The 24,790-nt window shown below is 45.2% G+C and overlaps 1 protein-coding gene across 2 annotated transcripts in view; it reads right to left on the reverse strand.

The window, feature by feature from the left end:
* The window catches only part of COL15A1 (collagen type XV alpha 1 chain), a 904,466-nt gene that overhangs the window by 183,872 nt on the left and 695,804 nt on the right, over positions 1–24,790 (reverse strand). For both annotated transcript variants that reach the window (XM_073678442.1, XM_073678441.1), the window contains exon 35: positions 14,439–14,500. In XM_073678442.1, the coding sequence (XP_073534543.1) occupies positions 14,439–14,500 (62 nt within the window). The remainder of the gene's footprint in view (positions 1–14,438; positions 14,501–24,790) is intronic.

Below are 24,790 nucleotides of genomic sequence, written 5' to 3' on the forward strand. Positions count from 1 at the left end.
AGGCAAAAAGATAAGAACTGGAAGGAATCGTGTCAAAGGGATCATCTCCCTCATCAAACCCTCCCCCCCTCCATCTCCATGCAGGATAAAGAATGCTGTGTACTATTGAGTCCTTGTGAAGGAACAGCCTGTGGTTGTGTATGCATATAGAAGTGTGCTGCTGAGAGATCTAATCTGTGCTGAAATATGCAACTGAAGAGACTGACGTTACTGTGCCTGCTTTATTAAATTGTACTGTAATGAAGATTGTTGCTGTAATATCCCTGAATTGCACTGGCCGTGCTTTAGATTAAATTCCACTGTTAAACTGTTGAAATAGACGCTTGTCAAATGTGTCTGGTCAGCACCTGAATCTATTGTGTGCCTGAGAGAAGCTGCAGCCTATGGTCACCCTGAGTAATGGTTCCCCCAGGATTCCAACAAATTCATGAAACCCGTCTCACCCCTATCTGAACCTAGCGGCATGCGTGTAACAATTGCTGTAGTTTATGCAGTGCTCTTAATTGGTGTTAGAAGTGCGGGCAAGATCCCCAGGAAGCAAGTGTGACGGCTGTGGACAGACTGCATGTCCTGGGTGAAGGCGGCTGTGATAATGGAACAGCGGTCAGACAAAATGGAGGCGCTGATCAAGCACATGGTCCAAAGCCAGCACCAACAGCACCTGCAACAGCTGCAGCAGCATCGGGAGCAATAGCAACACCTGGCACAACAGGAAACAAGTAAGCTGCTTATGCAACAGCTGCAGCAGCAGCTCCAACAGCAACAGCTGAAGCAGCAACAGCACCAGCAGTAGCTCCAACAGTACCAGCAACAGAGTCAACAACAGCAGCAGATTGATTTACTCACACAGGCGGTTCCGACTCCAATGTCAGCTGATGATTTCTCTGTCCGGAAGGCGGTGAGGAGACCCTTACAGAAAATTACCCCGGGTGGTGACAGAGGCCTTTTTAACAGTTTTTGAAAGGGTCGCCGATATAGAGAAACTCCCGCCAGAGCAGTGGGCGGAAGTCCTGTCACCATACTTAACAGGGGAGCCACAAACGGCCTACTATGATTTGGCATTACAGGACGCCAAAAAATATGAAGATTTGAAAACAGAAATTTTGGCATGCTCTGGTGTGACAATGTCTGTCAGGGCAGAACGGGTCCACCGCTGGGCATATCACCGTGACAAACCCTCTCGCTCCCAAATGTTTGATCTGCTGCATCTTTTCCAAAAGTGGTTACAGACGGAGTCCTCTACCCCAGTGCAGATGGTGGAGTGAGTTGTAATGGACCGGTTCATGCACTCCCTTCCGAGCCCGATGCAGACTTCAGTTGCCTGGGGAGATCTCTGGAACGCCGATGACTTGGTCGGACTGGTTGAAAGGTATCAGGAAATCGACGGGTCCATGGGGAGGCAACCCATTCCATACTCGGGGGTGGAGGTTAAAAAGGGGGTGCGGCATCGGTCATGCCAAGCTCCTCATCAGGGGTTTTAATTTGCTGGAGATGTCACGGTCCAGGTCACATAGCAGCCCATTTTCCTCTGACCACTGAGCAAATGGACTGTAGCATGGGATGCTGGTGTTCCCTCCACACATATCAAGCTTGCAGTGTGGACTGTCTGCCCGGCAAGGGGCCCAAAACTTGTACTGTAACAGTGAATGACCTGCAAATGACTGGACTACTAGACTCAGGAAGTTTGGTGAACCTTGTGAGGGCCACACTCCCTCTCCAATTGATCCCTGGGAAGAAGTCTGACGTCCACTGCATTCACTGGGATGTTAAAGACTATTCAGTGGCCAGAGTGGTCATTGAAATGCACCGAGGTACTGAGTCCCATGAGGTCTGCATGGTCCCGGATTTGTTGCACCCAATCATCATAGGCCGGGACTTTGTGTTGTTTTGGGACTTTTGGGGGAGGGGGGACCCTGGATTACTCAGGTAAGAAACGGGATGGCCCTAAAAAAGTCTCACCAACTCCAGAGTCTGATGGGTTTCCTTTCTGTCTAATGGGAAAAGAGAAGAAAATAGTATTCCCTGAGGCAGACATTCCTGAGATAGAGGTGACCAGAGAAAATTTGGGATTCAACCAACATAGAGACCTATCGCTAAAAGAAGAATTCAATAAGGTAACTGTCATAAACGGCATAGCACAGGAGTCGGGGGCTGACACTAGGTTTCCCTATTTTATGTTGAGTGGGAACTTATTGTACCGAGTTAATAAAGTGAGAGAGGAGATAGTGGAGCAGTAGTTGGTACCAGCACCCTATAGACAAAGGTGTTGGATAGAGCCCATTTACATGTCTTAGGTGACCATCTGGGGATGGACAAAACTCAAGAACGAGTCATGCAGAGGCTCTACTGGCCCATATGTCACAGAGAAATCCTAAGACATTGCAAGTTCTGTCCCACCTGACAGTTAACTTCTACCACTTCTCTCTTCCAAAATCCTCTCATGCCAATATCCATTAAAGCAGGGCAACAGACGGATCCCGTTGAACCTCCATGTGGGCTGGACAAGCTAGAAGAGGACACTGAGGATGTCTCAGTGGCAGAGACACTGTCACCGGCCCATAAACTACCGTGCCGAGAACTACTTCAGCGGAACCTGGACCGGGTCTCGGAGTTGCCAGGGCGTACGCAGGTGGTTGAACATGAAATCCTTATGGAAACACATGTGCGGATGCCTGTGGGAGAGTTGCGTTTCTCAACAACCACAAGAAACTAAATGTGATGTCGAAATGTGATGTGTATTCAATGCCCCGCATTGATGATCTCGTAGAGAAGCTAAGGTTAGCCAGATACAACATCACCCTGGACCTAACGAAAGATTACTCCCAAATCCTTCTCTCTCAAAGTTCAAAGGAGAAGACGGCCTTTTCTACACCTAATGGTTGCTTCCAGTATACCAGAATTCCTTTCGGGCTGCATGGAGTCCCAGCTACATTCTGGAGGGCCATAGACCAGACATTAACCCCTCACAAAAAATACGCTGCAGCTTACCTTGATAATATTGTGATATTTAGCCTGTATTGGGGAAGTCATCTGCAGAAAGTCCAGGCCGTGCTGGATGCGCTGAGAAAAGTGGGATTTACCATAAACCCAAAGAAGTGTACCATCAGGAAAAAGAAGGGAAAATACCTGAGCTACATCATTGGAAGAAACAAAGTAAAGCTGCAAATGAATAATGTGGAGGCAGTCCAAAATTGGCCGAAACCGGTCTCCAAGGAACAATTTCAGGCATTTCTGGGAATGGTGGGATACTATCAGCGGTGTATCCCGAATTTCGCCATGATAGCCGCATCCCTGACCAACCTTCTTAAGAGCACGAAGACTGTGATGGCCAAATGGTCTCTTGAAGCAGAGATGGCATACCCAGAGTTGAAACTCTGGGCTACAGAACTTCAACTTTCATGTGGAACACAGACCTGGGAAGCTCCATGGCAACATAGATGCCCTGTTTAGACATCCCTGTTTGGTGACTGAAGTTGGCAAAACCTACAGCTTTGGGCGGGGGGGGGGGGATATGTGACAAGGTCACTGGCAAAGTACTGGAGAGAAGATGTGTAACACTAAGATTGTTAGCTCCAGTGATATAAACATAGAAAAAGTGTTCCAGCACTCAAAGTATAGAAAGGGATTAATCAGCCATTTTAGTGCTAGGGTCATTAAACACCTGTAGAAAGGGAGTAACTCAAGAGTATAAAATCACAGCCTTTGAGAGCATTTAGAGTGGGGTGGGCCTGAAAGTGGAAGCTCTGGAGCTGTGGGGTTTCATGTTAAGGAAAGCTAAACCTTGGGTTGTTTTGTTCCTGAAGCGGGTGGCTACCCGTAGCAACAAGGACTGTGCCATACGTTATGGTTATGTTTTTCTTTTTCCTGTTAGACCAGGAAGTCAGTGTTTGGTTTTGCTAACATTGCTGTAGTTTATACAGTTCTCTTAATAAACTCAGCAGGAGATTTAAATAGACAGTTGACGCGCCCCCTGGGCCGTGGGGTACCCGGAGCTGGGCCTGTAGACGCTGGGGGTTGTAGTCACCGTGGCTGTGACCCGGTCCGTGACCCAGGGCGGTCAAACCAGGGTAGTCTATGTGTGTCTGTTATATATAGTCCGACTACGCCACCTGTGGAATGCGGTTATTGGGAACTGCTGCTGCGGAGCAGTCTGCTGAAGCTGGTGGTATGCGCAGCAAGGTGATGTAACTCCCCACAGGAAGAGTGGAGCTTCAGGGCAGCGTGTATGGATGATGGTGGTTATGGTGCGAGTAGTCAGTAATGACACGGAGTCAGATAGTGCAGTCCCAGGTCTTTTACTCACGATTGTAGCAGTTCCAGATACAGGGCCAGTGTAGGAGCCCACGGCGTCCTGTGTTCACGCAGTGAGGGGCTCAGTCGACCCTCAGGTAACTCCGGAGTATATTACAGGACCCCCTTCTGTGTGTCCTCTCTCTGGCCTGCTCCCTGCACCTCACACCCAGTAGCACTTCTATCCGGTATCCTTGGGCCTTGGCGGGCGACGTGTGTTCCGTCCCCTGGGTCCTATGCGGCTACCTTCTTAGTGTACTGGTGTGGACTTGTGGCCTGCAGTACTTGAAATGCTGCAGCCTCCGGTTTCCTAGTTGGGCCTTGTAGCTCTGTGCTAGTTGAGGGACCGGTTCCCCTTTTCTGGCCTGACCCCCCTACCTCCTAGTAGCGGCGGGCGTACGGGTGGCTTGCTGCACAGCCCGTACTCCTAGGGTCCCTTCGGTTCCTGGATCCTTCCTGCTCCCTCTCCTCTCTTCTCCTTCCAGGCACAGGCCTCCTGACTAGGCCCATCTCTGGAGCAGAGCTCATGCAGAGCCTCTGCTCCTGTCACTTCTCCTCAGACTGGCTGACTGGAACTGAACACTGATCTAAGATGGTTCCTCCCTCTTATACCTCCTTCTACACGTGCTCCCAGGATCTACGTCCTCCACCCATCCACTACATAGTTCACCCTCTCTAAGTGGTTCCTCCCCACTCCAGCCAGGGATCAGGGACTGTGCTCTCCCGTAGGAGCAATCTCGCCCTGTCCCCCGGAAATGTGGTGTAGTGGATGTAGTGTTAGGGTCCTGAGCCATACTCCTTCCTTACCTGAGAGTGAGGTACCACATCTCTGGATGAGATGCAATAACTCTGTGGCGACTGAACCCTCAGGGGCGCCACACAGTGTTCCTGTGTACCTCTATGTGCAAGCAAGTGAGTCGATCTACCACAACACATTTTTTCTCAATATCTGACATGAAATCAGAATAAACCTTTCCCGTTTTAGGTCAATTACTTTGTAGTAAGTAAGTAATAAAAATGCCTTAAAACATTCTCTCTCTCTCTCTCTCTCATTATTCTGGAATTTTGCAAATATTAAAAATTATGCTAATCCTAAGTGACCTAAAAAGGGAAAGGTTTATTCTGATTTCAAGTCAGATATTGAGAAAAACATGCATATGTGTCTTTTTATATAGTGTATGTAAACTTCTGGTCTCACCTGTATACACACACACAGTAGGTGAAATAGGTACTAAACACGTCACCAATTTTCTAACAATCCATCCAATCCACCCAGGCAAAGATATCAAACCTCAGATGTCCATAAATTAATTTGTGTACTAATGATAAATGACACAGGGAAAAAGGATGGAATACGCTTACTGAAATTTATTTTATACTTCGTACAAAATCCTTTGTTGGTGATGACGGCTTCAAGACTTCTCCTCTATGGAGAATCTAGTCGCTTGCATTGTTCAGATGTGATTTTGGGACATTCTTCCACACAAACACTATTCAAGTCCTGTAGGTTTCATGAGCTCCTTCTATGAACTCTAAGCTTTAGTTCCTTCCATAAATTTTCAATTGGATTCAGGTTAGGTTATTGGCTGGGCCATTCTATCAGCTTTGTTTTATTTCTTTGAAACCAATTGAGAGTTTCCTTGAAAGTGTTTGGTTTGGATCATTGTCTTGCTGAAATGTTCACCCTCATTTCATCTTCATTATCCTGGTAGATGGCAGCAGATTTTTATCAAGAATATCTCAGTACATTTGTCCATTCATCCTTCCTTCAATTATATGAAGTTTGCCAGTGCTGAATGCCATAGATCGGCCCTACACCATGATATTCCCACCTCCAAACTTCACTGCTGGTATGGTGTTTTTAGGGTGATTTGCAGTGCCTTTTGGCCTCCAGATATGGTGTGTATTATGCCATCCAAAAATTCAAATTTTGGTCTCATCTGACCAAACTACAGTGGGGAAAAAAGTATTTAGTCAGCCACCAATTGTGCAAGTTCTCCCACTTAAAAAGATGAGAGAGGCCTATAATTGGCATCATAGGTAGACTTCAACTATGAGAGACAAAATGAGAAAACAAATCCTGAAAATCACATTGTCTCATTTGGAAAGAATTTTTTTTCACATTTTGGTGGAAAATAAGTATCTGGTCACCTACAAAAGTTCATATGAATACTTTGTTATATATCCTTTGTTGGCAATGACAGAGGTGAAATGTTTTCTGTAATTCTTCACAAGGTTGGCACACACTGTTGCTGGTATGTTGGCCCATTCCTCCATGCAGATATCCTCTAGAGCAGCGATGTTTTGGGGCTGTCGCTGGGCAACACAGATTTTCAACTCCCTCCAAAGGTTTTCTACAGGGTTTAGATCTGGAGACTGGCTAGGCCACTCCAGGCCTTAGAAATGCTTCTTACGAAGCCACTCCTTCGTTGCCCTGGCGGTGTGCTTGGGATCATTGTCATGCTGAAAGACCCAGCCACGTTTCATATTCAATGCCCTTGCTGATGGAAGGAGGTTTGCACTGAAAATCTCACGATACATGGCCCCATTCATTCTTTCATGTACACGGATCAGTCGACCTGGTCCCTTGGCAGAGAAACTGCTCCAAAGCATGATGTTGCCACCCCTGTGCTTCACAGTAGGTATGGTGTTCTTTGGATGCAACTCAGCGTTCTTTCTCCTCCAAACACGACAAGTTGTGTTTCTACCAAACAGTTCTACTTTGGTTTCATCTGACCATATGACATTCTCACAATACTCTTCTGGATCATCCAAATGCTCTCTAGCAAACTTCAGACGGGCCCGGACATGTAATGGCTTAAGCAGGGGAACACGTCTGGCACTGCAGGATCTGAGTCCGTGGCGGAGTAGTGTGTTACTGATGGTACCCTGTGTAACGTTGGTCCCAGCTCTCTGCAGGTCATTCACTATGTCCACCCATGTGGGGTTCTTGGATTTTTGCTCACCGTTCTTGAGATCATTTTGACCCCACGGGGTGAGATTTTGTGTGGAGCCCCAGATCGAGGGAGATTATCAGTGGTCTTGTATGTCTTCCATTTTCTAATTATTTCTCCCACAGTTGATTTTGTCACACCAAGCTGCTTGCCTATTGCAGATTCAGTCTTCCCATGCTGGTGCAGAGCTACAATTTTGTTTCTGGTGTCCTTCGACAGCTCTTTGATCTTCACCATAGTGGAGTTTGGAGTGTGACTGAGGTTGCGGACAGGTGTCTTTTATACTGATAACAAGTTCAAACAGGTGCCACTACTACAGGTAATGAGTGGAGGACAGAGGAGCCTGTTAAAGAAGAAGTTACAGATCTGTGAGAGACAGAAATCTTGCTTGTTTGTAGGTGTCCAAATACTTATTTTCCACCAAAATTTGAAAAAAATATTTGTGATTTTCAGGATTTGTTTTCTCATTTTGTCTCTCATAGTTGAGGTCTACCTATGATGTCAATTACGGGCCTCTCTCATCTTTTTAAGTGGGAGAACTTGCACAATTGGTGGCTGACTAAATACTTTTTTTCCCCACTGTATATTTCCCCTATATTTCACAGGTTTGTCTAAGTATTGTTAAACAAAATTTAAATGCACTTGAACATGCTTTTTATTGAGCTATGAAGTCTTGCTTGGTGAATGTGCATGCAGGCCATGAAGGTTGAGTGCATTACTTATACATTTTTTTAACAATTGAACCTGCTGATTCCATGTCTTTCTGTAGCTCCCCACAGGCTGTCCTTAGCTCTTGGACAACTCTTCTGATAATTCTTTCAACTTCTGAAATCTTGCGGAGAGCACATAGTGCACCTAACAGTGCTCATTGGAACCTTCAGTAGAAATTCTTCTGTAAACTATGCCATCAGTATGTTTTGCAACCAATAAGGTCTTGAGACAGCTGACTGAGACACCTTTTTATTGGCCATCAGTTGAACCAGCTGATAATATTTTTCACTAAGTGGCACGATTGCTTTCTAATTACTGATAGAATTCAGCTGGTGTGATGACTTTTCATAGATTTTTGCACCTCTCTTTCTTATTGCGTTCAATACTTTTTCCCTGGGTCATTTCTCATTATTTTGCAACTTAATTTATAGACATCTATGGTTTGATTTCTTCGCCTGTGTGGACTGTATGTGTTGTTACTGACATCTGGTGAGAATTTCATGTCAATAGCACCTTTAGATTACAGAAATAGTCCACCCAGAATTATTGGTACGTTCGACAGCAGGGCAAATGAGGTGTCTACAATTGTCTGTAAATACTGGAGTATCCTTAAGATGGACCCAGATCTCAAGGGGTTTGTTTCGGACTATCCTAGCAATACCTATAGGAAAGGACGATCCATTCGGGACTGTTTGGTCCACAGTCTCTATAAACGGCCTATTAAACAGGGGTCCTGGCTTGAACGTAGAACGTGCAGTACCTTTAGATGCGGAAATTGTAAATTTTGTCCGTGGTTAAGACCATGTAAAAGCTTTACTGGGAGTATGGGGGGGGGGGGCCTTCTTCATGAGGGATTTTGCAAATTGCAAGACGGAAGGAGTAATATACATGGCAACTTGGCCCCTGCCCCAAGAATTACATTGGGAAGACCAAAAGGGAACTGCGGAGAAGAATTGGAGAACATCTTGGGGATGTGCGACACAAGAGGGATACCCCTCTTGCCCGCCACATTAGGGAATATCATTCTGATAACCCAAACGCAGTTTCCTTTTGTGTATTAGAGGTGGTCCGGAAAAATGAGAGAGGGGGTGATTGGAATAAGCTTTTACTCCAAAAGGAATGTCAGTGGATTTTCAGGTTATGTACCTTGACTCCGAATGGTCTCAACGAACAACAAAATTATTGTTGTTTCATCTAATTAATAGGGACCACTATGATCAGCCAGCGTGGTTATTTAATAATTTTCTGTAATTATCATATATAAGTTTTTCTTGCATATCATCCTGTCTATCACAAGCATCGATAACACTCAAATGCTCTATGTGCGTCTCCCTCAAACCCCCTCCCCCCCCCCAACTTTTAATGCATTCTTTACTTATTGAGGTGTTATCTATCTGTATCCTGGACTTCAATATTTATGTATCATATGTTTGATCTATAACTGTAGAGTGTGATCCCTCATATACATTCACACTACTGGCCTCAGTGAGCTGCCACGATTAAGGAACACATACTGTATCTTGGTTTTGAACAGTATGTGCCTCAGACCTCTAGTGGATGAAGGTATGTTAGACATGCGTTGCTGCACAGGGAGGGGACAACTTCTTCTGATGGTATCAATGGAGGTTTTTTCCTCCAGATAAAGGAAGGAGGGGTTGATTAATTAAATCAGATGGGGTATATTTAGAGGGCTCGTGGCAGCATAAGATAGACTGCAAACCATCAGCAGGATACCTAATTACATTATCATCCCATTTTTTTCTCCTGATGAACCTTGATTTACACGGGGAAACGCGTCGAGGAATGTGGAACCCCTATACTATACTGGGAAGGCAGTGTCCCTGCATATTAAGATGAGTAATTATTTATGCACTTTAACTCTATATGCACTTTATCTGAAATATCTACAACTATAGTGGGAGGTATTGCTTCATCTGTGCATACTTCATACTATATGAACCTTTTTTTTTTGTTTGCAAGGGAACCTGCTGTTATATCCCAGCTAGGGGAAGTTATTTATCTATATATGTTTGTAATTTTGGAGTACTACTATCACCTGGTGATTATACTGCTAACTGCGGCTAGTTATTAAGCATATTCACATTAACAGGTGATATGCTGAGATGAATTAGAGGATTCAGTAATCATCTTATATTGTACTGATGTCGCCTCCACCGGGGATCTTTTTTGAATCAAAATAAATGAGTAATATATTCTAGCGGTACTCTTAGTGGCTAATCTTGCTATTATGATCTATGACTGTTATATAAGAATAGGCTTTTGTGAGAGACTCTGAATGGTTGGGTCTCTCTAGACTACATGTCGTCTTGTTAGACGTTATAGCCTATAGCTTGATGTCTTTCTATATATCCATCTCAGCTAACAGCATTTGATCATCTTTTCACAAATTTTATGTCTATTTCTATGTTATACAGTATTTGTTTGTGTGCCTTAAGGCAATATTTTAATGATATCTAGTAAAGGTTATTTTTTATGTTTTATTTTATGTGAGATACAATAGCACCTTTAGAAATATATTTACTCAAAAACTTGGTGGTTTTCAATACTTATTTTACCAGCTGTATATATAGATATACAGTATGTATATCTATTTGTCTATCTATCTGTTAACCTATCTGTCTATCTATATACAGTACAGACCAAAAGTTTGGACACACCTTCTCATTTAAAGATTTTTCTGTATTTTCATGACTTTGAAAATTGTGCATTCACACTGAAGGCATCAAAACTATGAATTAACGCATGGGGATTATATACTTAACAAAAAAGTGTGAAACAACTGAAAATATGTCTTATATTCTAGGTTCTTCAAAGTAGCCACCTTTTGCTTTGATGACTGCTTTGCACACTCTTGGCATTCTCTTGATGAGCTTAAAGAGGTAGTCACCGGAAATGGTCTTCCAACAATCTTGAAGGAGTTCCCAGAGATGCTTAGCACTTGTTGGCCCTTTTGCCTTCACTCTGCGGTCCAGCTCACCCCAAACCATCTCGATTGGGTTCAGGTCTGGTGACCGTGGAGGCCAGGTCATCTGGCGTAGCACCCCATCACTCTCCTTCTTGGTCAAATAGCCCTTACACAGCCTGGAGGTGTGTTTGGGGTCATTGTCCTGTTGAAAAATAAATGATGGTCCAACTAAACGCAAACCGGATGGAATAGCATGCCGCTGAAAGATGCTGTGGTAGCCATGCTGGTTCAGTATGCCTTCAATTTTGAATAAATCCCCAACAGTGTCACCAGCAAAGCACCCCCACACCATCACACCTCCTCCTCCATGCTTCACGGTGGGAACCAGGCATGTAGAGTCCATCCGTTCACCTTTTCTGCGTCGCACAAAGACACAGTGGTTGGAACCAAAGATCTCAAATTTGGACTCATCAGACCAAAGCACAGATTTCCACTGGTCTAATGTCCATTCCTTGTGTTCTTTAGCCCAAACAAGTCTCTTCTGCTTGTTGCCTGTCCTTAGCAGTGGTTTTCTAGCAGCTATTTTACCATGAAGGCCTGCTGCACAAAGTCTCCTCTTAACAGTTGTTGAAGAGATGTGTCTGCTGCTAGAACTCTGTGTGGCATTGACCTGGTCTCTAATCTGAGCTGCTGTTAACCTGCGATTTCTGAGGCTGGTGACTCGGATAAACTTATCCTCAGAAGCAGAGGTGACTCTTGGTCTTCCTTTCCTGGGGCGGTCCTCATGTGAGCCAGTTTCTTTGTAGCGCTTGATGGTTTTTGCAACTGCACTTGGGGACACTTTCAAAGTTTGCCCAATTTTTTGCACTGACTGACCTTCATTTCTTAAAGTAATGATGGCCACTCGTTTTTCTTTACTTAGCTGCTTTTTTCTTGCCATAATACAAATTCTAACTGTCTATTCAGTAGGACTATCAGCTGTGTATCCACCAGACTTCTGCACAACACAACTGATGGTCCCAACCCCATTTATAAGGCAAGAAATCCCACTTATTAAACCTGACAGGGCACACCTGTGAAGTGAAAACCATTTCCGGTGACTACCTCTTGAAGCTCATCAAGAGAATGCCAAGAGTGTGCAAAGCAGTCATCAAAGCAAAAGGTGGCTACTTTGAAGAACCAAGAATATAAGACATATTTTCAGTTGTTTCACACTTTTTTGTTAAGTATATAATTCCACATGTGTTAATTCATAGTTTTGATGCCTTCAGTGTGAATGTACAAAGGGAGCACTTAAACAACAGAATATAACTCCAAGTACATCAAACTTCTGTGAAATCAAACTGTCCATTTAGGAAGCAACATTGATTGACAATCAATTTCACATGCTGTTGTGCAAATGGAATAGACAATAGATGGAAATTATTGGCAATTATCAAGACACCCTCAATAAAGGAGTGGTTCTGCAGGTGGGGACCACAGACCACATCTCAGTACCAATGCTTTCTGGCTGATGTTTTGGTCACTTTTGAATGTTGGTTGTACTTTCACACTTGTGGTAGCATGAGACAAACTCTACAACCCACAGAAGTTGCTCAGCTAGTACAGCTCATCCAGGATGGCACAAGGTTTGCTGTGTCTGTCAGCGTAGTGTCCAGAGGCTGGAGGCGTTACCAAGAGACAGGCCAGTACACTAGGAGACGTGGAGGAGGCCATAGGAGGGAAACAACCCAGCAGCAGGAGCGCTACCTCCGCCTTTGTGCAAGGAGGAACAGGAGGAGAACTGCCAGAGCCCTGCAAAATGACCTCCAGCAGGCCACAAATGTGCATGTGTCTGCACAAACGGTTAGAAACCGACTCCATGACCGTGGTATGAGAGCCTGACGTCCACAGATGGGGGTTGTGCTCACAGCCCAACACCGTGCAGGACACTTGGCATTTGCCACAGAACACCAGGATTGGCAAAGTCGCCACTGGCGCCCTGTGCTCTTCACAGATGAAAGTCGGTTCACACTGAGCACATGTGACAGACGTGACAGAGTCTGGAGACGCCGTGGAGAGCGATCTGCTGCCTGCAACATACTTCAGTATGACCGGTTTGGCAGTGGGTCAGCAATGGTGTGGGGTAGCATTTCTTTGGAGGGCCGCACAGCCCTCCATGTGCTCACCAGAGGTAGCCTGACTGCCATTAGGTACCGAGATGAGATCCTCAGATCCCTTGTGAGACCATATGCTGGTGCGGTTGGCCCTGGGTTCCTCCTAATGCAGGACAATGCCAGACCTCATGTGGCTGGAGTGTGTCAGCAGTTCCTGCAAGATGAAGGCATTGAAGCTATGGACTGGCCCGCCCATTCCCCAGACCTGAATCCGATTGAGCACATTTGGGACATCATGTCTCACTCCATTCACCAACGTCACGTTGCACCACAGACTGTCCAGGAGTTGGCAGATACTTTAGTCCAGGTCTGGGAGGAGATCCCACAGGAGACCATCCGCGAGACCATCCGCAACCTCAGGAGCATGCCCAGGTATTGTAATTGTAGGGAGGTCATACAGGCACGTGGAGGCCACACACAATACTGAGCCTCATTTTGACTTGTTTTAAGGACATTACATCAATTTACATTAATAAATTTGATTTCCATTGATTATTTTTGTGTGATTTTGTTGTCAGCACATTCAACTTTGTACAGAACAAAGTATTCAATGAGAATATTTCATTCATTCAGATCTAGGATGTGTTATTTGAGTGTTCCCTTTATTTTTTTTAGCAGTGTATATATATATATATATATATATATATATATATATTATATATACTGTATATGTAAAATAAATGTTTAAGTGTTTGTAAAACTCATGCATGTGACCCTATTGTGCATAGTGCCAGACTTTCTACTGTATCTACAATATTCCTAGCACAAAAAAATCATGACTTGCTGAACTCCATATCAACAGCAGAAATATACACAGTAATGGACAGCTTCTATAAAGGCATTGAAAGTGCAAAAGCTCTTAATCAAATCCTAGAAATTACTTTAAAATTAACTGTTATTTTTTTACTGCTATAGTTAATAAGTATTGTCTATCAAATGTAATACAGATGTCATGTGTCCTTAAGGAGTATTCCCAACATGAACAATTATGGCATCTCTATAGGCTATGTAATAAATGTCTAATAGCGGTTAGTCCCCCATTCCTCACACAGGTCTGGGTCCAAGTGATGGGACTCCCATCTATCACACATTTACACATTTCCATAAATGCCCAGGTTGGCAATTGTTTAATTGTTTTCCTAATTTGTTTCTTTACATTTTTGTGTATGAGCAATTATCTGATTTAATATTTTATGAGAGTTGATAAATCTGTGGCAGATGCCTTGTGCATGACAAATAGTCAAGGGGATTAAATACTGTACTAAATATGGTCCCATACATACTCTAACATAGGGAAACAATTTTTATTTTTATGTAAATTAGTCAAACACATCTATTTACTTGTTTTCTATTTATGCATTTTCATTAATTGTATTTAATCAAATATAACAGTAAACATACCAAATTTCTGGATCCTGGAACTCCTGGTTGACCAGGTGGTCCTGGGGGTCCAGGAATGGCTACTGTGAAAACAATAGAACTCAAATATTTACATGTTTTTTCTGTAAGGTTGTCCCCTTTCATAAAAACCTGGATGCTGATTGATATGTAAAACAAACAGTGCCTCACCCTCCCTGGTTCCATCACTTACTGCCTGTTATTGGCTGCAGCGCTGATGTCACATCGACAGCCGGAGAGCTCAGAAGCTCTGAGCGAGGCGCTCTGTCTACGCAGGCAGAGTCACTGAGCTCACCAACATGACGTCGGCACTGAAACCAATAACTTACACAGGGAGCAGCACCTGAGAATCAGTGGCTGAGACTGAGATTTTCTGAAAGTGTAATAAGTAATTTAATAAGTTACTTTTATACCGCTTCTATTTGTTTACAGAATTTACTGACTACAAGACTTAGCAAAAATATATATGAGGCATGACATTTAGATATTATACAAGATTCTGTACACAAATTTGGACAATCAGTTTTACATCTAAAAATAGTTAGAAAACAGACATAAGTCTGGTAGTAAGATAGAGCCTGATTTCACTGCATCTGTAAAAATGAACTATTGGACAGCTAAACTCCACTTTATCTAGGAGGGGGAGGCGCAGACTGTATCTCAGTAAGAAATAATATGCAAACAAATATCTTTATGAAGAGCAATAGAAACAGTAAAGACAATCCATTCTAAAAATAAAGGAATAAAACTCTCCATATTACTTAGTAAAATATTTTAGGCCATTTCTCCCAATACTCCCATCTTTTCATATCTTTACTAGCTCCCTTAAAAAGTAAGTTGTTTTTAATTTTTTTTCAGGAATCAATAGTACACCTGAAAATAACAAACTTTGAAATATCTTACTAGAGAAATCCGCTTCATTCTCTTTCTGGACTAATCATTCATTCTCAAAACGCTCAATTCAAGGGTAAAATCTGTCTTCAATAAATACAGATTTTCCCATTACTGAGATAGGAGATGAAAGTTAATGCTCAAAAAGTTCTATGCAGAACTGTAACTGTCACTGCAGAGAGTCTTCACTGAACACAGATTTTACCCATGAATAGAGATAGAAAGATCAATCTCACAGGAGAAAGCAGCAGATTCTTCTGATAAGATATATTACAAAGTTGCTTATTTTCATGTGTACAATTGATGTATGAAATGACAATTAAAATGAGGGTTACTCTAAGTGTAATTCTTTAATAGCATATTACCTTCAAATCCTCGAGAAATCCACATGTCAATTCAACGATATCTACCTGTAATGTCTCTCAACTTTTGATGTAACTCAACTGCAAACTTTTGCATTTTTCCACACCTCCATCAAAAACTGCATTCTCCATTTCACATACATCTCTTACACTTTTTGTTCTCTCAGCCCTCTTTTTTTGCAAATGAACAAGTGATATATTTAGCTGTATTTACCCATATTTCTTCCCAAAAATTATTATATTGGTGTTTTTTTTTAGTTTTTTTTTTTATAACACTTCAATATCAATTAATTGAGATAGCTGGTGGCCAACAGATAAGACTGTCTCCCTCAACTCTCCCATATACAGGATCCTGTGTTCTCTATGAGACAGCTGCTGTCAGACATCTCTGCCATCGGCTTATCTCAAGGAGAACAAAAGGATTGGTAGACATGCTGGATCCTTAACTATCCCGACAATCACCTGTACACGACCCCTGTACACGTTAGACTGTTGTCAGAATCCACCGATATCAAGGGTTTGGATTTGGACAATGTTAGTCTTATATGAATGTGGAGCTTAATTGCCAATCTACTCCTATCTTGTGTTGCAATAATCGCATACCTCAACTGTAAGTACCTGACTGGGCAAATTTTGCCTCTTCTCATTTAGTCCTTTCATAATACTTCGATTCCACGTGTATGAAACCAACATGTGTACAAGCTGAGCCTGCATTATACCCAGTAGATGGTTGGAGTTGAGCTCAGATCGCTGCCGTAAACCCCTTAAATGCCACTGTCAGTTTCTGCCAGTGGCATTTAAGACGCATGATCTGTTTGCCTATTGGTTCCCTGAGACGCAATCGCAGATGGGTTGCTATGACAGCCAGAGGCTTGCTGAAGGCCCCCTTGTCTTCTATGACTGTACTCCAGTAAAGAGCAGTCTGAGAATGTGATTTTCAATATATACAGCATTTTAGTTGTGTTTCTGCATATACTGTAGAACAAGAGATGAAATTGTTGCAGGTTGAAGTCCCATAAGGGAACTAGAAAACAACGAGTAAAACGTTGAAAATAAAGTTTTTTAAATGTTAAATGAAAAAATAAAAATAAACATTCAAATCACCCACCTTTAAAAATAAAGATCTTTACAAAATAAACATACTTCATATCAACGTGTCTGTAATAGTCAGATCTATCAAAATAGAAGTTATTTAACCCATACAGTAAATGGTATCAACAAGAAAAATATTGAAAAGCTAGAAGGTTTGGTCACCTCTGCAAAAAATGCAATAAATAGTGATCAAAATGTTGTATTCACTCCAAAATGGTATCAATGAAAACAAACATTTTCTGAAAAAAAAAAAAAGAAAACAAACCATCATACAGGTCAATGGACAAAAAAATAAAAGTGTTACGGGTCTTAATAGCAATAAAGCAGTTATTTATTTTTTTGTTTTTACAAATTTGGGATTTTTCTGCCATTAAAATGAAAATTAAAAAAAGCCATATATAGTGGGTAAAAATAAGCATTCAACACATCATTAATTTTCTAAGTAAATATCACTGTAATCATAAAAGCTATAGAATCATGGTAGTAGTTTATTTTTATCACACAATGAACGTTGTAAAATACAAAACCCAAAACACAATGGTAGAATTGCAATTATTTGTCAATTTTACCTCACTTGATATTTTTTTCCCATTTGCCTGTACATTGTATGGTAAAATTGTGTGAATTAACACTACAACTCATCCTGCAAAAACAAACCTTCTTATGGCTATAAAAAAAAAATTTGGGCTCTTTGAAGGAGAGGAGAAAAAAAAAAAATCGGAAAAACAAACTGGTTGCAGCAGAAAGGTGTTAAGAGTCTCTAAACCTTTTCATTCCCCTCCTAAGAAGAACTGTCTGACTTTACTTAAAGGAGATGTCCCCTTTGTGAACTTATTTTTCCTTTTATTACTTTAATTCATGTAATTGGAGTTAAAAATAATTTTTCTTTTGGTTTTCATGAAAAAATGTGCACCATTTGCCTCCTATAACCTCCATGTTGAACTGTCCATGGCTGGTTGCAGAATTAGAGATAGCTTAGAATCCATCAGTCAGGTTGCTTATTTATCTCTTTCTGGGCTCCTCTCAGCTGATTTATGGCAACAGAGCACATCCAAGTTGAATGTTCAAATGGTGCAATATTTATAATTCATTCCAATTGCAAAAATGATTTTTTTAGTCACAAATACATACATTAAAGCAAAAAAAATGTTCTCAAAAGGTGGACAATTCTTTTAGACCCCTCTTTAGAAGTCACTGAATATGCAAATATAGAAGTTAGATAGTAGTCCACCAAAACTACTAGGACCAAATCACTGACATTAGTTAAAAGAATATTATTAAAATGTGATCTTTATTTTTATGTTTAAATTAAAAATATTTATAATTCACTACAAATAAAATAGGTAGAATGGCTGCACACTAATATTGTCTAACTAGAATTGGTTGGAGCCAGTTGGCCCTTGTTGATTTATAGTGACAGATGTTGAACTCTATAGTGATTTAGGAAAGCTATTTATCTCATTTGTAGCTCTCTTTTGTCAAATAATTTTCAGCCCTTTTTTAGGGTTATACTAAGCCTCATTAGTGTGCAGTCATATTTTATATTTTATTTTTACTGTTTAGTTCTAATTCTATATTTTTATTTCTAGCAGCCTTGAGAGAGGCATGACAGGGCAGGCAAGGAGATGCTTGGCATCTATTGTATAGATGACATGATTAACAAGGAGTATATGCTCGGCAAACTGTGGTCTATTAGCACTGGTGGCAGCAGAACAGTGTCAAAGGACAGTTAGGAAGACAGATGGTACGACCAATTTAATTATAGGCATCAGCCATCAGTGCATGAAAGACCGCACTTATCCACACCTGATTCATTTTGACAAATGTTTGATTTTCCACACTTGTGGCAGATAAGCTGGTCTGCGGTAGTGTGACAAATTTAGTGGCCACACTGAATACGCTCTCTGACATGACACTGGAGGCTGGATATGACAGCACTCCCATAGCAAACTGGGCCAGTTCTTGCCACTTGATTTGAAAAGAATCATAAGAAAGAACATAGTCTTGGTACAACTGCACCTGGATGTTTAGATGGTGCATTTTTGTTGACTGACGTTTGTCAGGTTGTCTCATTGGCAGAAAAAACATCTGGTCCATCATGTGAAATAGGTGTAGGTGTTGCTGCTGCTGCCTCGGCTACGTGTAGCCCTAACGCTGTCACAGGCAGCAGCCTCGCCTATGTGTAGCCCTAACTCTGTCACAGGCAGGTAACCTTTGTGTCTGCATGAATCAGAGAGGTCTGCTGGACAGCCATGTGGGCAGCAGGCGTTTGCTTACCAAAAGCTTCACAGAACAGGTAGCAGAGCTTATCTTGGTAGTAAGCCAATTTGTATTCCCTTTCAGAAGCTGTTTAAAAATTTCCCCATTTTGCTCTTACACTGAGTGTCTAAAAGCCTGGCTGTCCAATAGTAATCACTTTGCTTCATGTTAACAATAAGCCTATCTTCCCACAAGCATAGCAGCGTACAGCTTGCCACTGTAGTAGCCTCACTGCGACAGTTGGTTGCCATGGCCAGCTTCATAGCCATCATCATATTTGCTTTATCTGCCTTGTCCCCCCTCCTTCGCTTCTACTGCTCCTCTTCTTCCAAATCCCACTGCATGTGATGTGGCACCCCAGGGGTCTGGTTTCCACAGTAATGCAATATTATGTCTGAGAGCAGGTGGGAGGTCTCTTGGTCAGGAATCCAATGCATGCCACACCTCCTGCCCAGTCCTGGGAGGGGAAGAACTTCCCCTATATAAACCTGGGGCTGAGGCAGGGTTAGTGAGTAGAGAAGAAGTAGAGACAGAGAAGCAGCTATAGGAAAAGCACATCAGGAGCTCTTTGGGAGCAGTGTTACAAGGAGTCAGGGGCTGGCAGCTGCAGAGCTCGCCCTGACTGAGAAGTATCACCGGACCCGGAGTCCGAGGCTGTGGGGGCTAATCTCTACCCAGCAGCAGAAACCGACCGGCAGGGGATTGCAGGTCCTCTGGCCCAGAAACCCGATGGCACGGTCACACGCGTGGGACCAGCACCGCCGTCGTGGAGCGGAAGCTACTAGAAGGCCCCGAGTCACCGGCCATACGGGTGAGCACCACACGGTACACTCAGGGACGTGGGCTACTTATACCCGCCTCTAGCAAGGTAGCCAGAAGAGTATCGTTAGTTTGGGAGGCCTACAACTCCGCCTGGCCAGGGGAGATCCCATCTGCTCAAGGACTGACCAGGCCCCAATCGCTAGCCAGTACTCCGGGAGGGTCTATTTTTGTCACCAGTAAAGACCCTGAACTACACCGTACCGTCTCCGAGTGGTTCCTGCTACCCCCATCCTCCACGTCGGCTGCCCTAAGGCCATACCCCTCCCGTTGGGGGTTATACTACCACGCTGCACAATTCTACCACCGGCCTCAGCGGTCTGCCCTGCAGCAGCAGCTCCTTAGCTGTACTCAACGGGTGGCGTAGTCGTCCAACATCTACCGCTAATACAGCGCCACTTAGTCTGACTCCCTGGGCATGGACCGGGTCACCGCCACGAGACTACAACCCTCAACAGATCCGGCTCCGGGTAAGCTCCTGCGTGCGCAACGCAGCGCGACACAGGCCCAGGGGCGCGTCAACTTTTGGCGTAGTCGGCAGGATTTCGTGCCCGCAACCACCGGGTACTGCGTGCCTGAAAAAGAGACTTTTAAAATTTACCTGTGGTGAAGATTCCCTTCTTTCCGCCATCGGTGAAGATTCCCGCCATCCGGCGCCATCTTCAGCCTTCTTCCCGCCATCCGTGGAGTTTTCCCGCCATTGGACGCCATCTTGAGGACGCCGCGCGGGAAGAAGAGGGGCGTGGACTCCGAAAGCGCGCGAGAACTGAAGCCCCACCTCACGTCCGGACGTTGCGTAAGGTCCTGGAAGGAGCCCAGCAGACGCCGACGTCACAGGAGCGCGACGGAAGGTCCTCAACCCTGACGATCCACTGCGGAGCCGCGGCCTACGGAAGAGGATCATCGCAAGGTAGGCCACGGTCCACTAGGGGGGAGAAGGATGTCGGATATGGAGGAGAGCTTCACCGCTCCAACCCCCGTCAGCGCCACCGCTGTTGCGGTCATGCCTTTCACCATGCCCTATATCCCGGGGGCAGCCTGGCTACCCCAGTACTCAGGGGAGTCACATACCCTGCAGGACTTTAGAGAAAAGCTGGATAGCCTCTTCCAGGTGTACCCCCTCACCGAAGAGCAAAAAGTGAGCATCCTGGTGGCCCAATTAACTGGGGCAGCCCGAAGGGAGGTAAAGTCCTGGCCACCTGGGGGGAGGACTGTCGCAGGGGTACTAACCCGGCTGAGGGACGCCTTTGATACCCGCACCTCAGCCGAGATCAAGCTTAGATTCTACGGGTGCAAACAGCGGGCACATGAGAGTATAAGGGACTATGCCCTGAACCTACAAGAGGCCCTGAGAGCCGTTAAGCAGACCGACCCTGACGGCGTGGGAGACGAGGACAGGCTGTTGACTGAACAATTTATAGAGGGTTTATATTGCAATGCCCACCGAACCCAGTTGCGGGCAATGGCTTTACAGGACCCTCATCTGGGATTTGCACAGTTCAAGGACAGAGCCATCCGGGTGCTCCAAGAACCGGCACCGGGTGGCGTTGTGACCCACAGGCGCCCAGCTATCACTTACCACCAGGAGGCGGCGCCCTTGTCGGCAGGGCCTGTGGGGGCTGATGCGCAGGCTTTGAACAATGACCCGGCTCCAGACCTGCACCATCAGGTCCAAGAGCTAGCTAAAAGCGTTGCTGCGCTAACCCGAACTGTGCAGTCTTTACAGGTTTCCACTCCAGGGAAGATCCAGCTGGCATCCGGACCGGAGGACATCCCGTGGCGTCGACCAAGGAGGACCCCACCGGCCAGAGGAAGACCCAGTGACCGATACAACGAGGACGGACGACCCATCTGCCGCCGCTGCAATCAACCCGGACATATGGCAAGGTACTGTCCTTTAAACTGGCACAACCTGGGGGTAGAGGGCCAACCCCCAGGAAAAAGATCACCAGGCCCATCGAACTGGCGCGACAAATATGTGGGAGGACGTCCAGTCTTGCCTGTGGTACTGGATGGCATCCCTATGAGTGCCCTACTGGACACCGGGTCACAGGTCACCACCATCCCGTACGTGCTCTTCAAGCAGTACTGGAATGACTCGGATATAACCCGCTACCCTGACGACGACTTGAGTATTATCGCCAGCAATGGTCAACCCGTGCCGCAGATCGGATTTAAAGAGATGACCATCAAAATCGGTAGAGTCGAACTGGCAGCACAGGGACTGATCATTGTAGACATTGACAAACACGAGAGTCACCCAAAGATAACTCTAGGAACTAATGTAATTGAAAATTGTCTTGCAGAGGTGATTTTCCTTTTACAGCAGGTTGCCAAGAACGCCAGCTCCGGCCAGCAGCGAGTGCTCCAGAAAGAGATCCGGGCACTGATGCGACGGCAACAGCTAGAACTCTCCGGTGGTGAGATTGGTAGCGTAAGAATGTGTGACCCTTTCCCTATTGCCATGCCCCCAAAAAGTGAAATGATGATTTGGTGCCGGGCAGCTATTGGTCCGAGAGGTAGAGATTACCAGGCAATGGTAGAACCAGTTTACTCAGACAGTAGGCCCACCATTTTGACAGCACGGGGGGTGGTTAATGTACGCCATGGGAGGGTGCCCGTTCGCCTAATAAATATCGGGAAGAGGGAAGTATACCTACCCCGGTATGCTACGCTAGCCAAATTATATACCATCAACCAAAACTCTATACAGTCTGTGGAACCCTTGCCTCCATCTCACCCGGAGGAAGGTAACGGCTCTAAGAAAGTAATGGAGGATTGGTGTCAGCAACTACACTTGGGAACTGACTCCACTCCCTCCCACCAGAAGCAGGGAGTCTACCGGGTGGTTCAAGAGTATGAGAGAGTGTTTAGTAAACACCCGTTAGACTTCGGGCGAGTCAAGGGGGTAGAACACCACATCCCCACGGGAGATCATCCTCCCATAAAAGAGAGGTATCGACCCGTACCCCCTGCACATTACCAACACGCCAAGGGGATGCTTAGAGACATGAAGGAGGCTGGGGTAATCCGGGATAGCTGTAGCCCCTGGGCAGCCCCATTAGTTTTAGTCAAAAAGAAAGACAACACTATGAGGATGTGTGTAGATTACCGGAAAATCAACCGTATCACACACAAGGATGCGTACCCTTTACCAAGGATAGAGGAGTCTTTGGCTGCTTTAAGATCTGCTAACTTCTTCTCTACCTTGGATCTCACTAGCGGGTACTGGCAGGTTCCTGTAGCAGAGGCGGACCGGGAGAAGACCGCATTCACCACCCCGATGGGACTTAGCGAGTTTACTTGCATGCCGTTTGGACTTTGTAACGCACCAGGAACCTTCCAACGATTAATGGAGTGCTGTCTGGGACACAAAAACTTCGAGACGGTCCTGTTGTACCTGGACGATGTCATCATATATTCCAAGACTTATGAGGACCACCTGAAACATCTGGCGGAAGTGTTCGAAGCCCTGGCAAGTTACGGCCTGAAGGTGAAACCCTCTAAGTGTCACCTCCTGAAGCCAAAGGTGCAGTACCTGGGACACGTGGTGAGCGCTGACGGAGTGGCTCCCGACCCTGATAAGATCACCTCAATTAAGGAATGGCCAAGTCCCTCCAGTGTAAAGGAAGTGCGGCAGTTCCTCGGGTTGGTAGGCTATTACCGCAGATTCATCCCCGGTTTCACCAAAAAGGCAGCTCCTATGCAGGACCTCCTGATAGGCCAGTCCCGGAAGGCCAAGAGCCAGAAGCCGCCCTTCAGATGGGAGAAGTTAGAAGAAGAGTCCTTCCGCCAGCTGAAGATGGCCCTCACGGGGGATGAAATCCTGGCGTACCCTGATTACAGCCAGCCCTTTATCCTCTACACCGACGCAAGTAACATCGGGCTAGGAGCTGTGCTGTCCCAGATCCAGCAGGGGAAAGAACGAGTAATCGCTTACGCCAGCCGAAAACTGCGACCCACCGAGAGAAACCCTGAGAATTACAGCTCATTTAAGCTAGAGTTCCTGGCAGTGGTGTGGGCAGTCACCGAACGCTTTAAGCACTACCTCGCTTCTTCCCGGTTCATCGTGTACACGGATAACAACCCGTTGACACACCTGGACACAGCAAGACTCGGTGCCCTAGAGCAGAGATGGATGGCCCGTCTGTCCAACTACGAGTTCACAATCAAATACCGGGCAGGACGCTCCAATACCAACGCGGACGCCCTGTCCAGAATGCCAAATCTACCGGACGTAGGAGAAGATCCAGAAGGACTGGAAGAGGTTGAACTCCCCGCGTTCCACCGTCATGGGACTATCCAGTGTTCCCACAGGGTAGGGAGTAAGCAAGCCGCTACGTTTAACCCCTTGCCTCACTACAACTGGGCGGAAACGCAAGACAGTGACCCTGCCGTCCGGCTGGTAAAGGAGATGCTGACTCGACCAGAGGCTCGCCTTGACCCAGACGCTCCGGAGGAAGCCAAGCAACTGTGGGCTGAGAAGAGTCGACTGTTCCTTTATAAGGGGAAGTTGTGCCGCCGAATGGTTAACTCTCGGACGCATGAACTAATCTGGCAAGTAGTGGTGCCACGAAGAGACGCAGCCATGGTGATGGAGGCATACCACGACGGGGCTGGACACTTCGGATGGAAGAAGCTGGAGTTCCTGCTGCGCGGGCGGTTCCACTGGGTAGGCATGAGGGGAACCATCGAGAGGTGGTGCAGAGACTGTGGCCCGTGCAACCTAAGAAGGAAGGACCGTGCCAGCCAGAAGACTCCCCTGCAGTCCATCGTCACCCGGCAGCCGTTGGAACTGGTAGCCTTGGATCATGTAAAACTGACCCCAAGCAGAAGTGGCTACGTCTACGCGCTAACCATCGTGGATCATTACTCCCGGTTCTTGGTTGTCGTCCCCGTCAAGGATTTAACGGCTCAAACAGCAGCTAGAGC

This window comes from Phyllobates terribilis, unplaced genomic scaffold (genome assembly GCF_046119375.1).
Source record: "Phyllobates terribilis strain yellow unplaced genomic scaffold, ASM4611937v1 Scaffold_4__5_contigs__length_816908805, whole genome shotgun sequence".
Classification (NCBI taxonomy): domain Eukaryota; kingdom Metazoa; phylum Chordata; class Amphibia; order Anura; family Dendrobatidae; genus Phyllobates; species Phyllobates terribilis.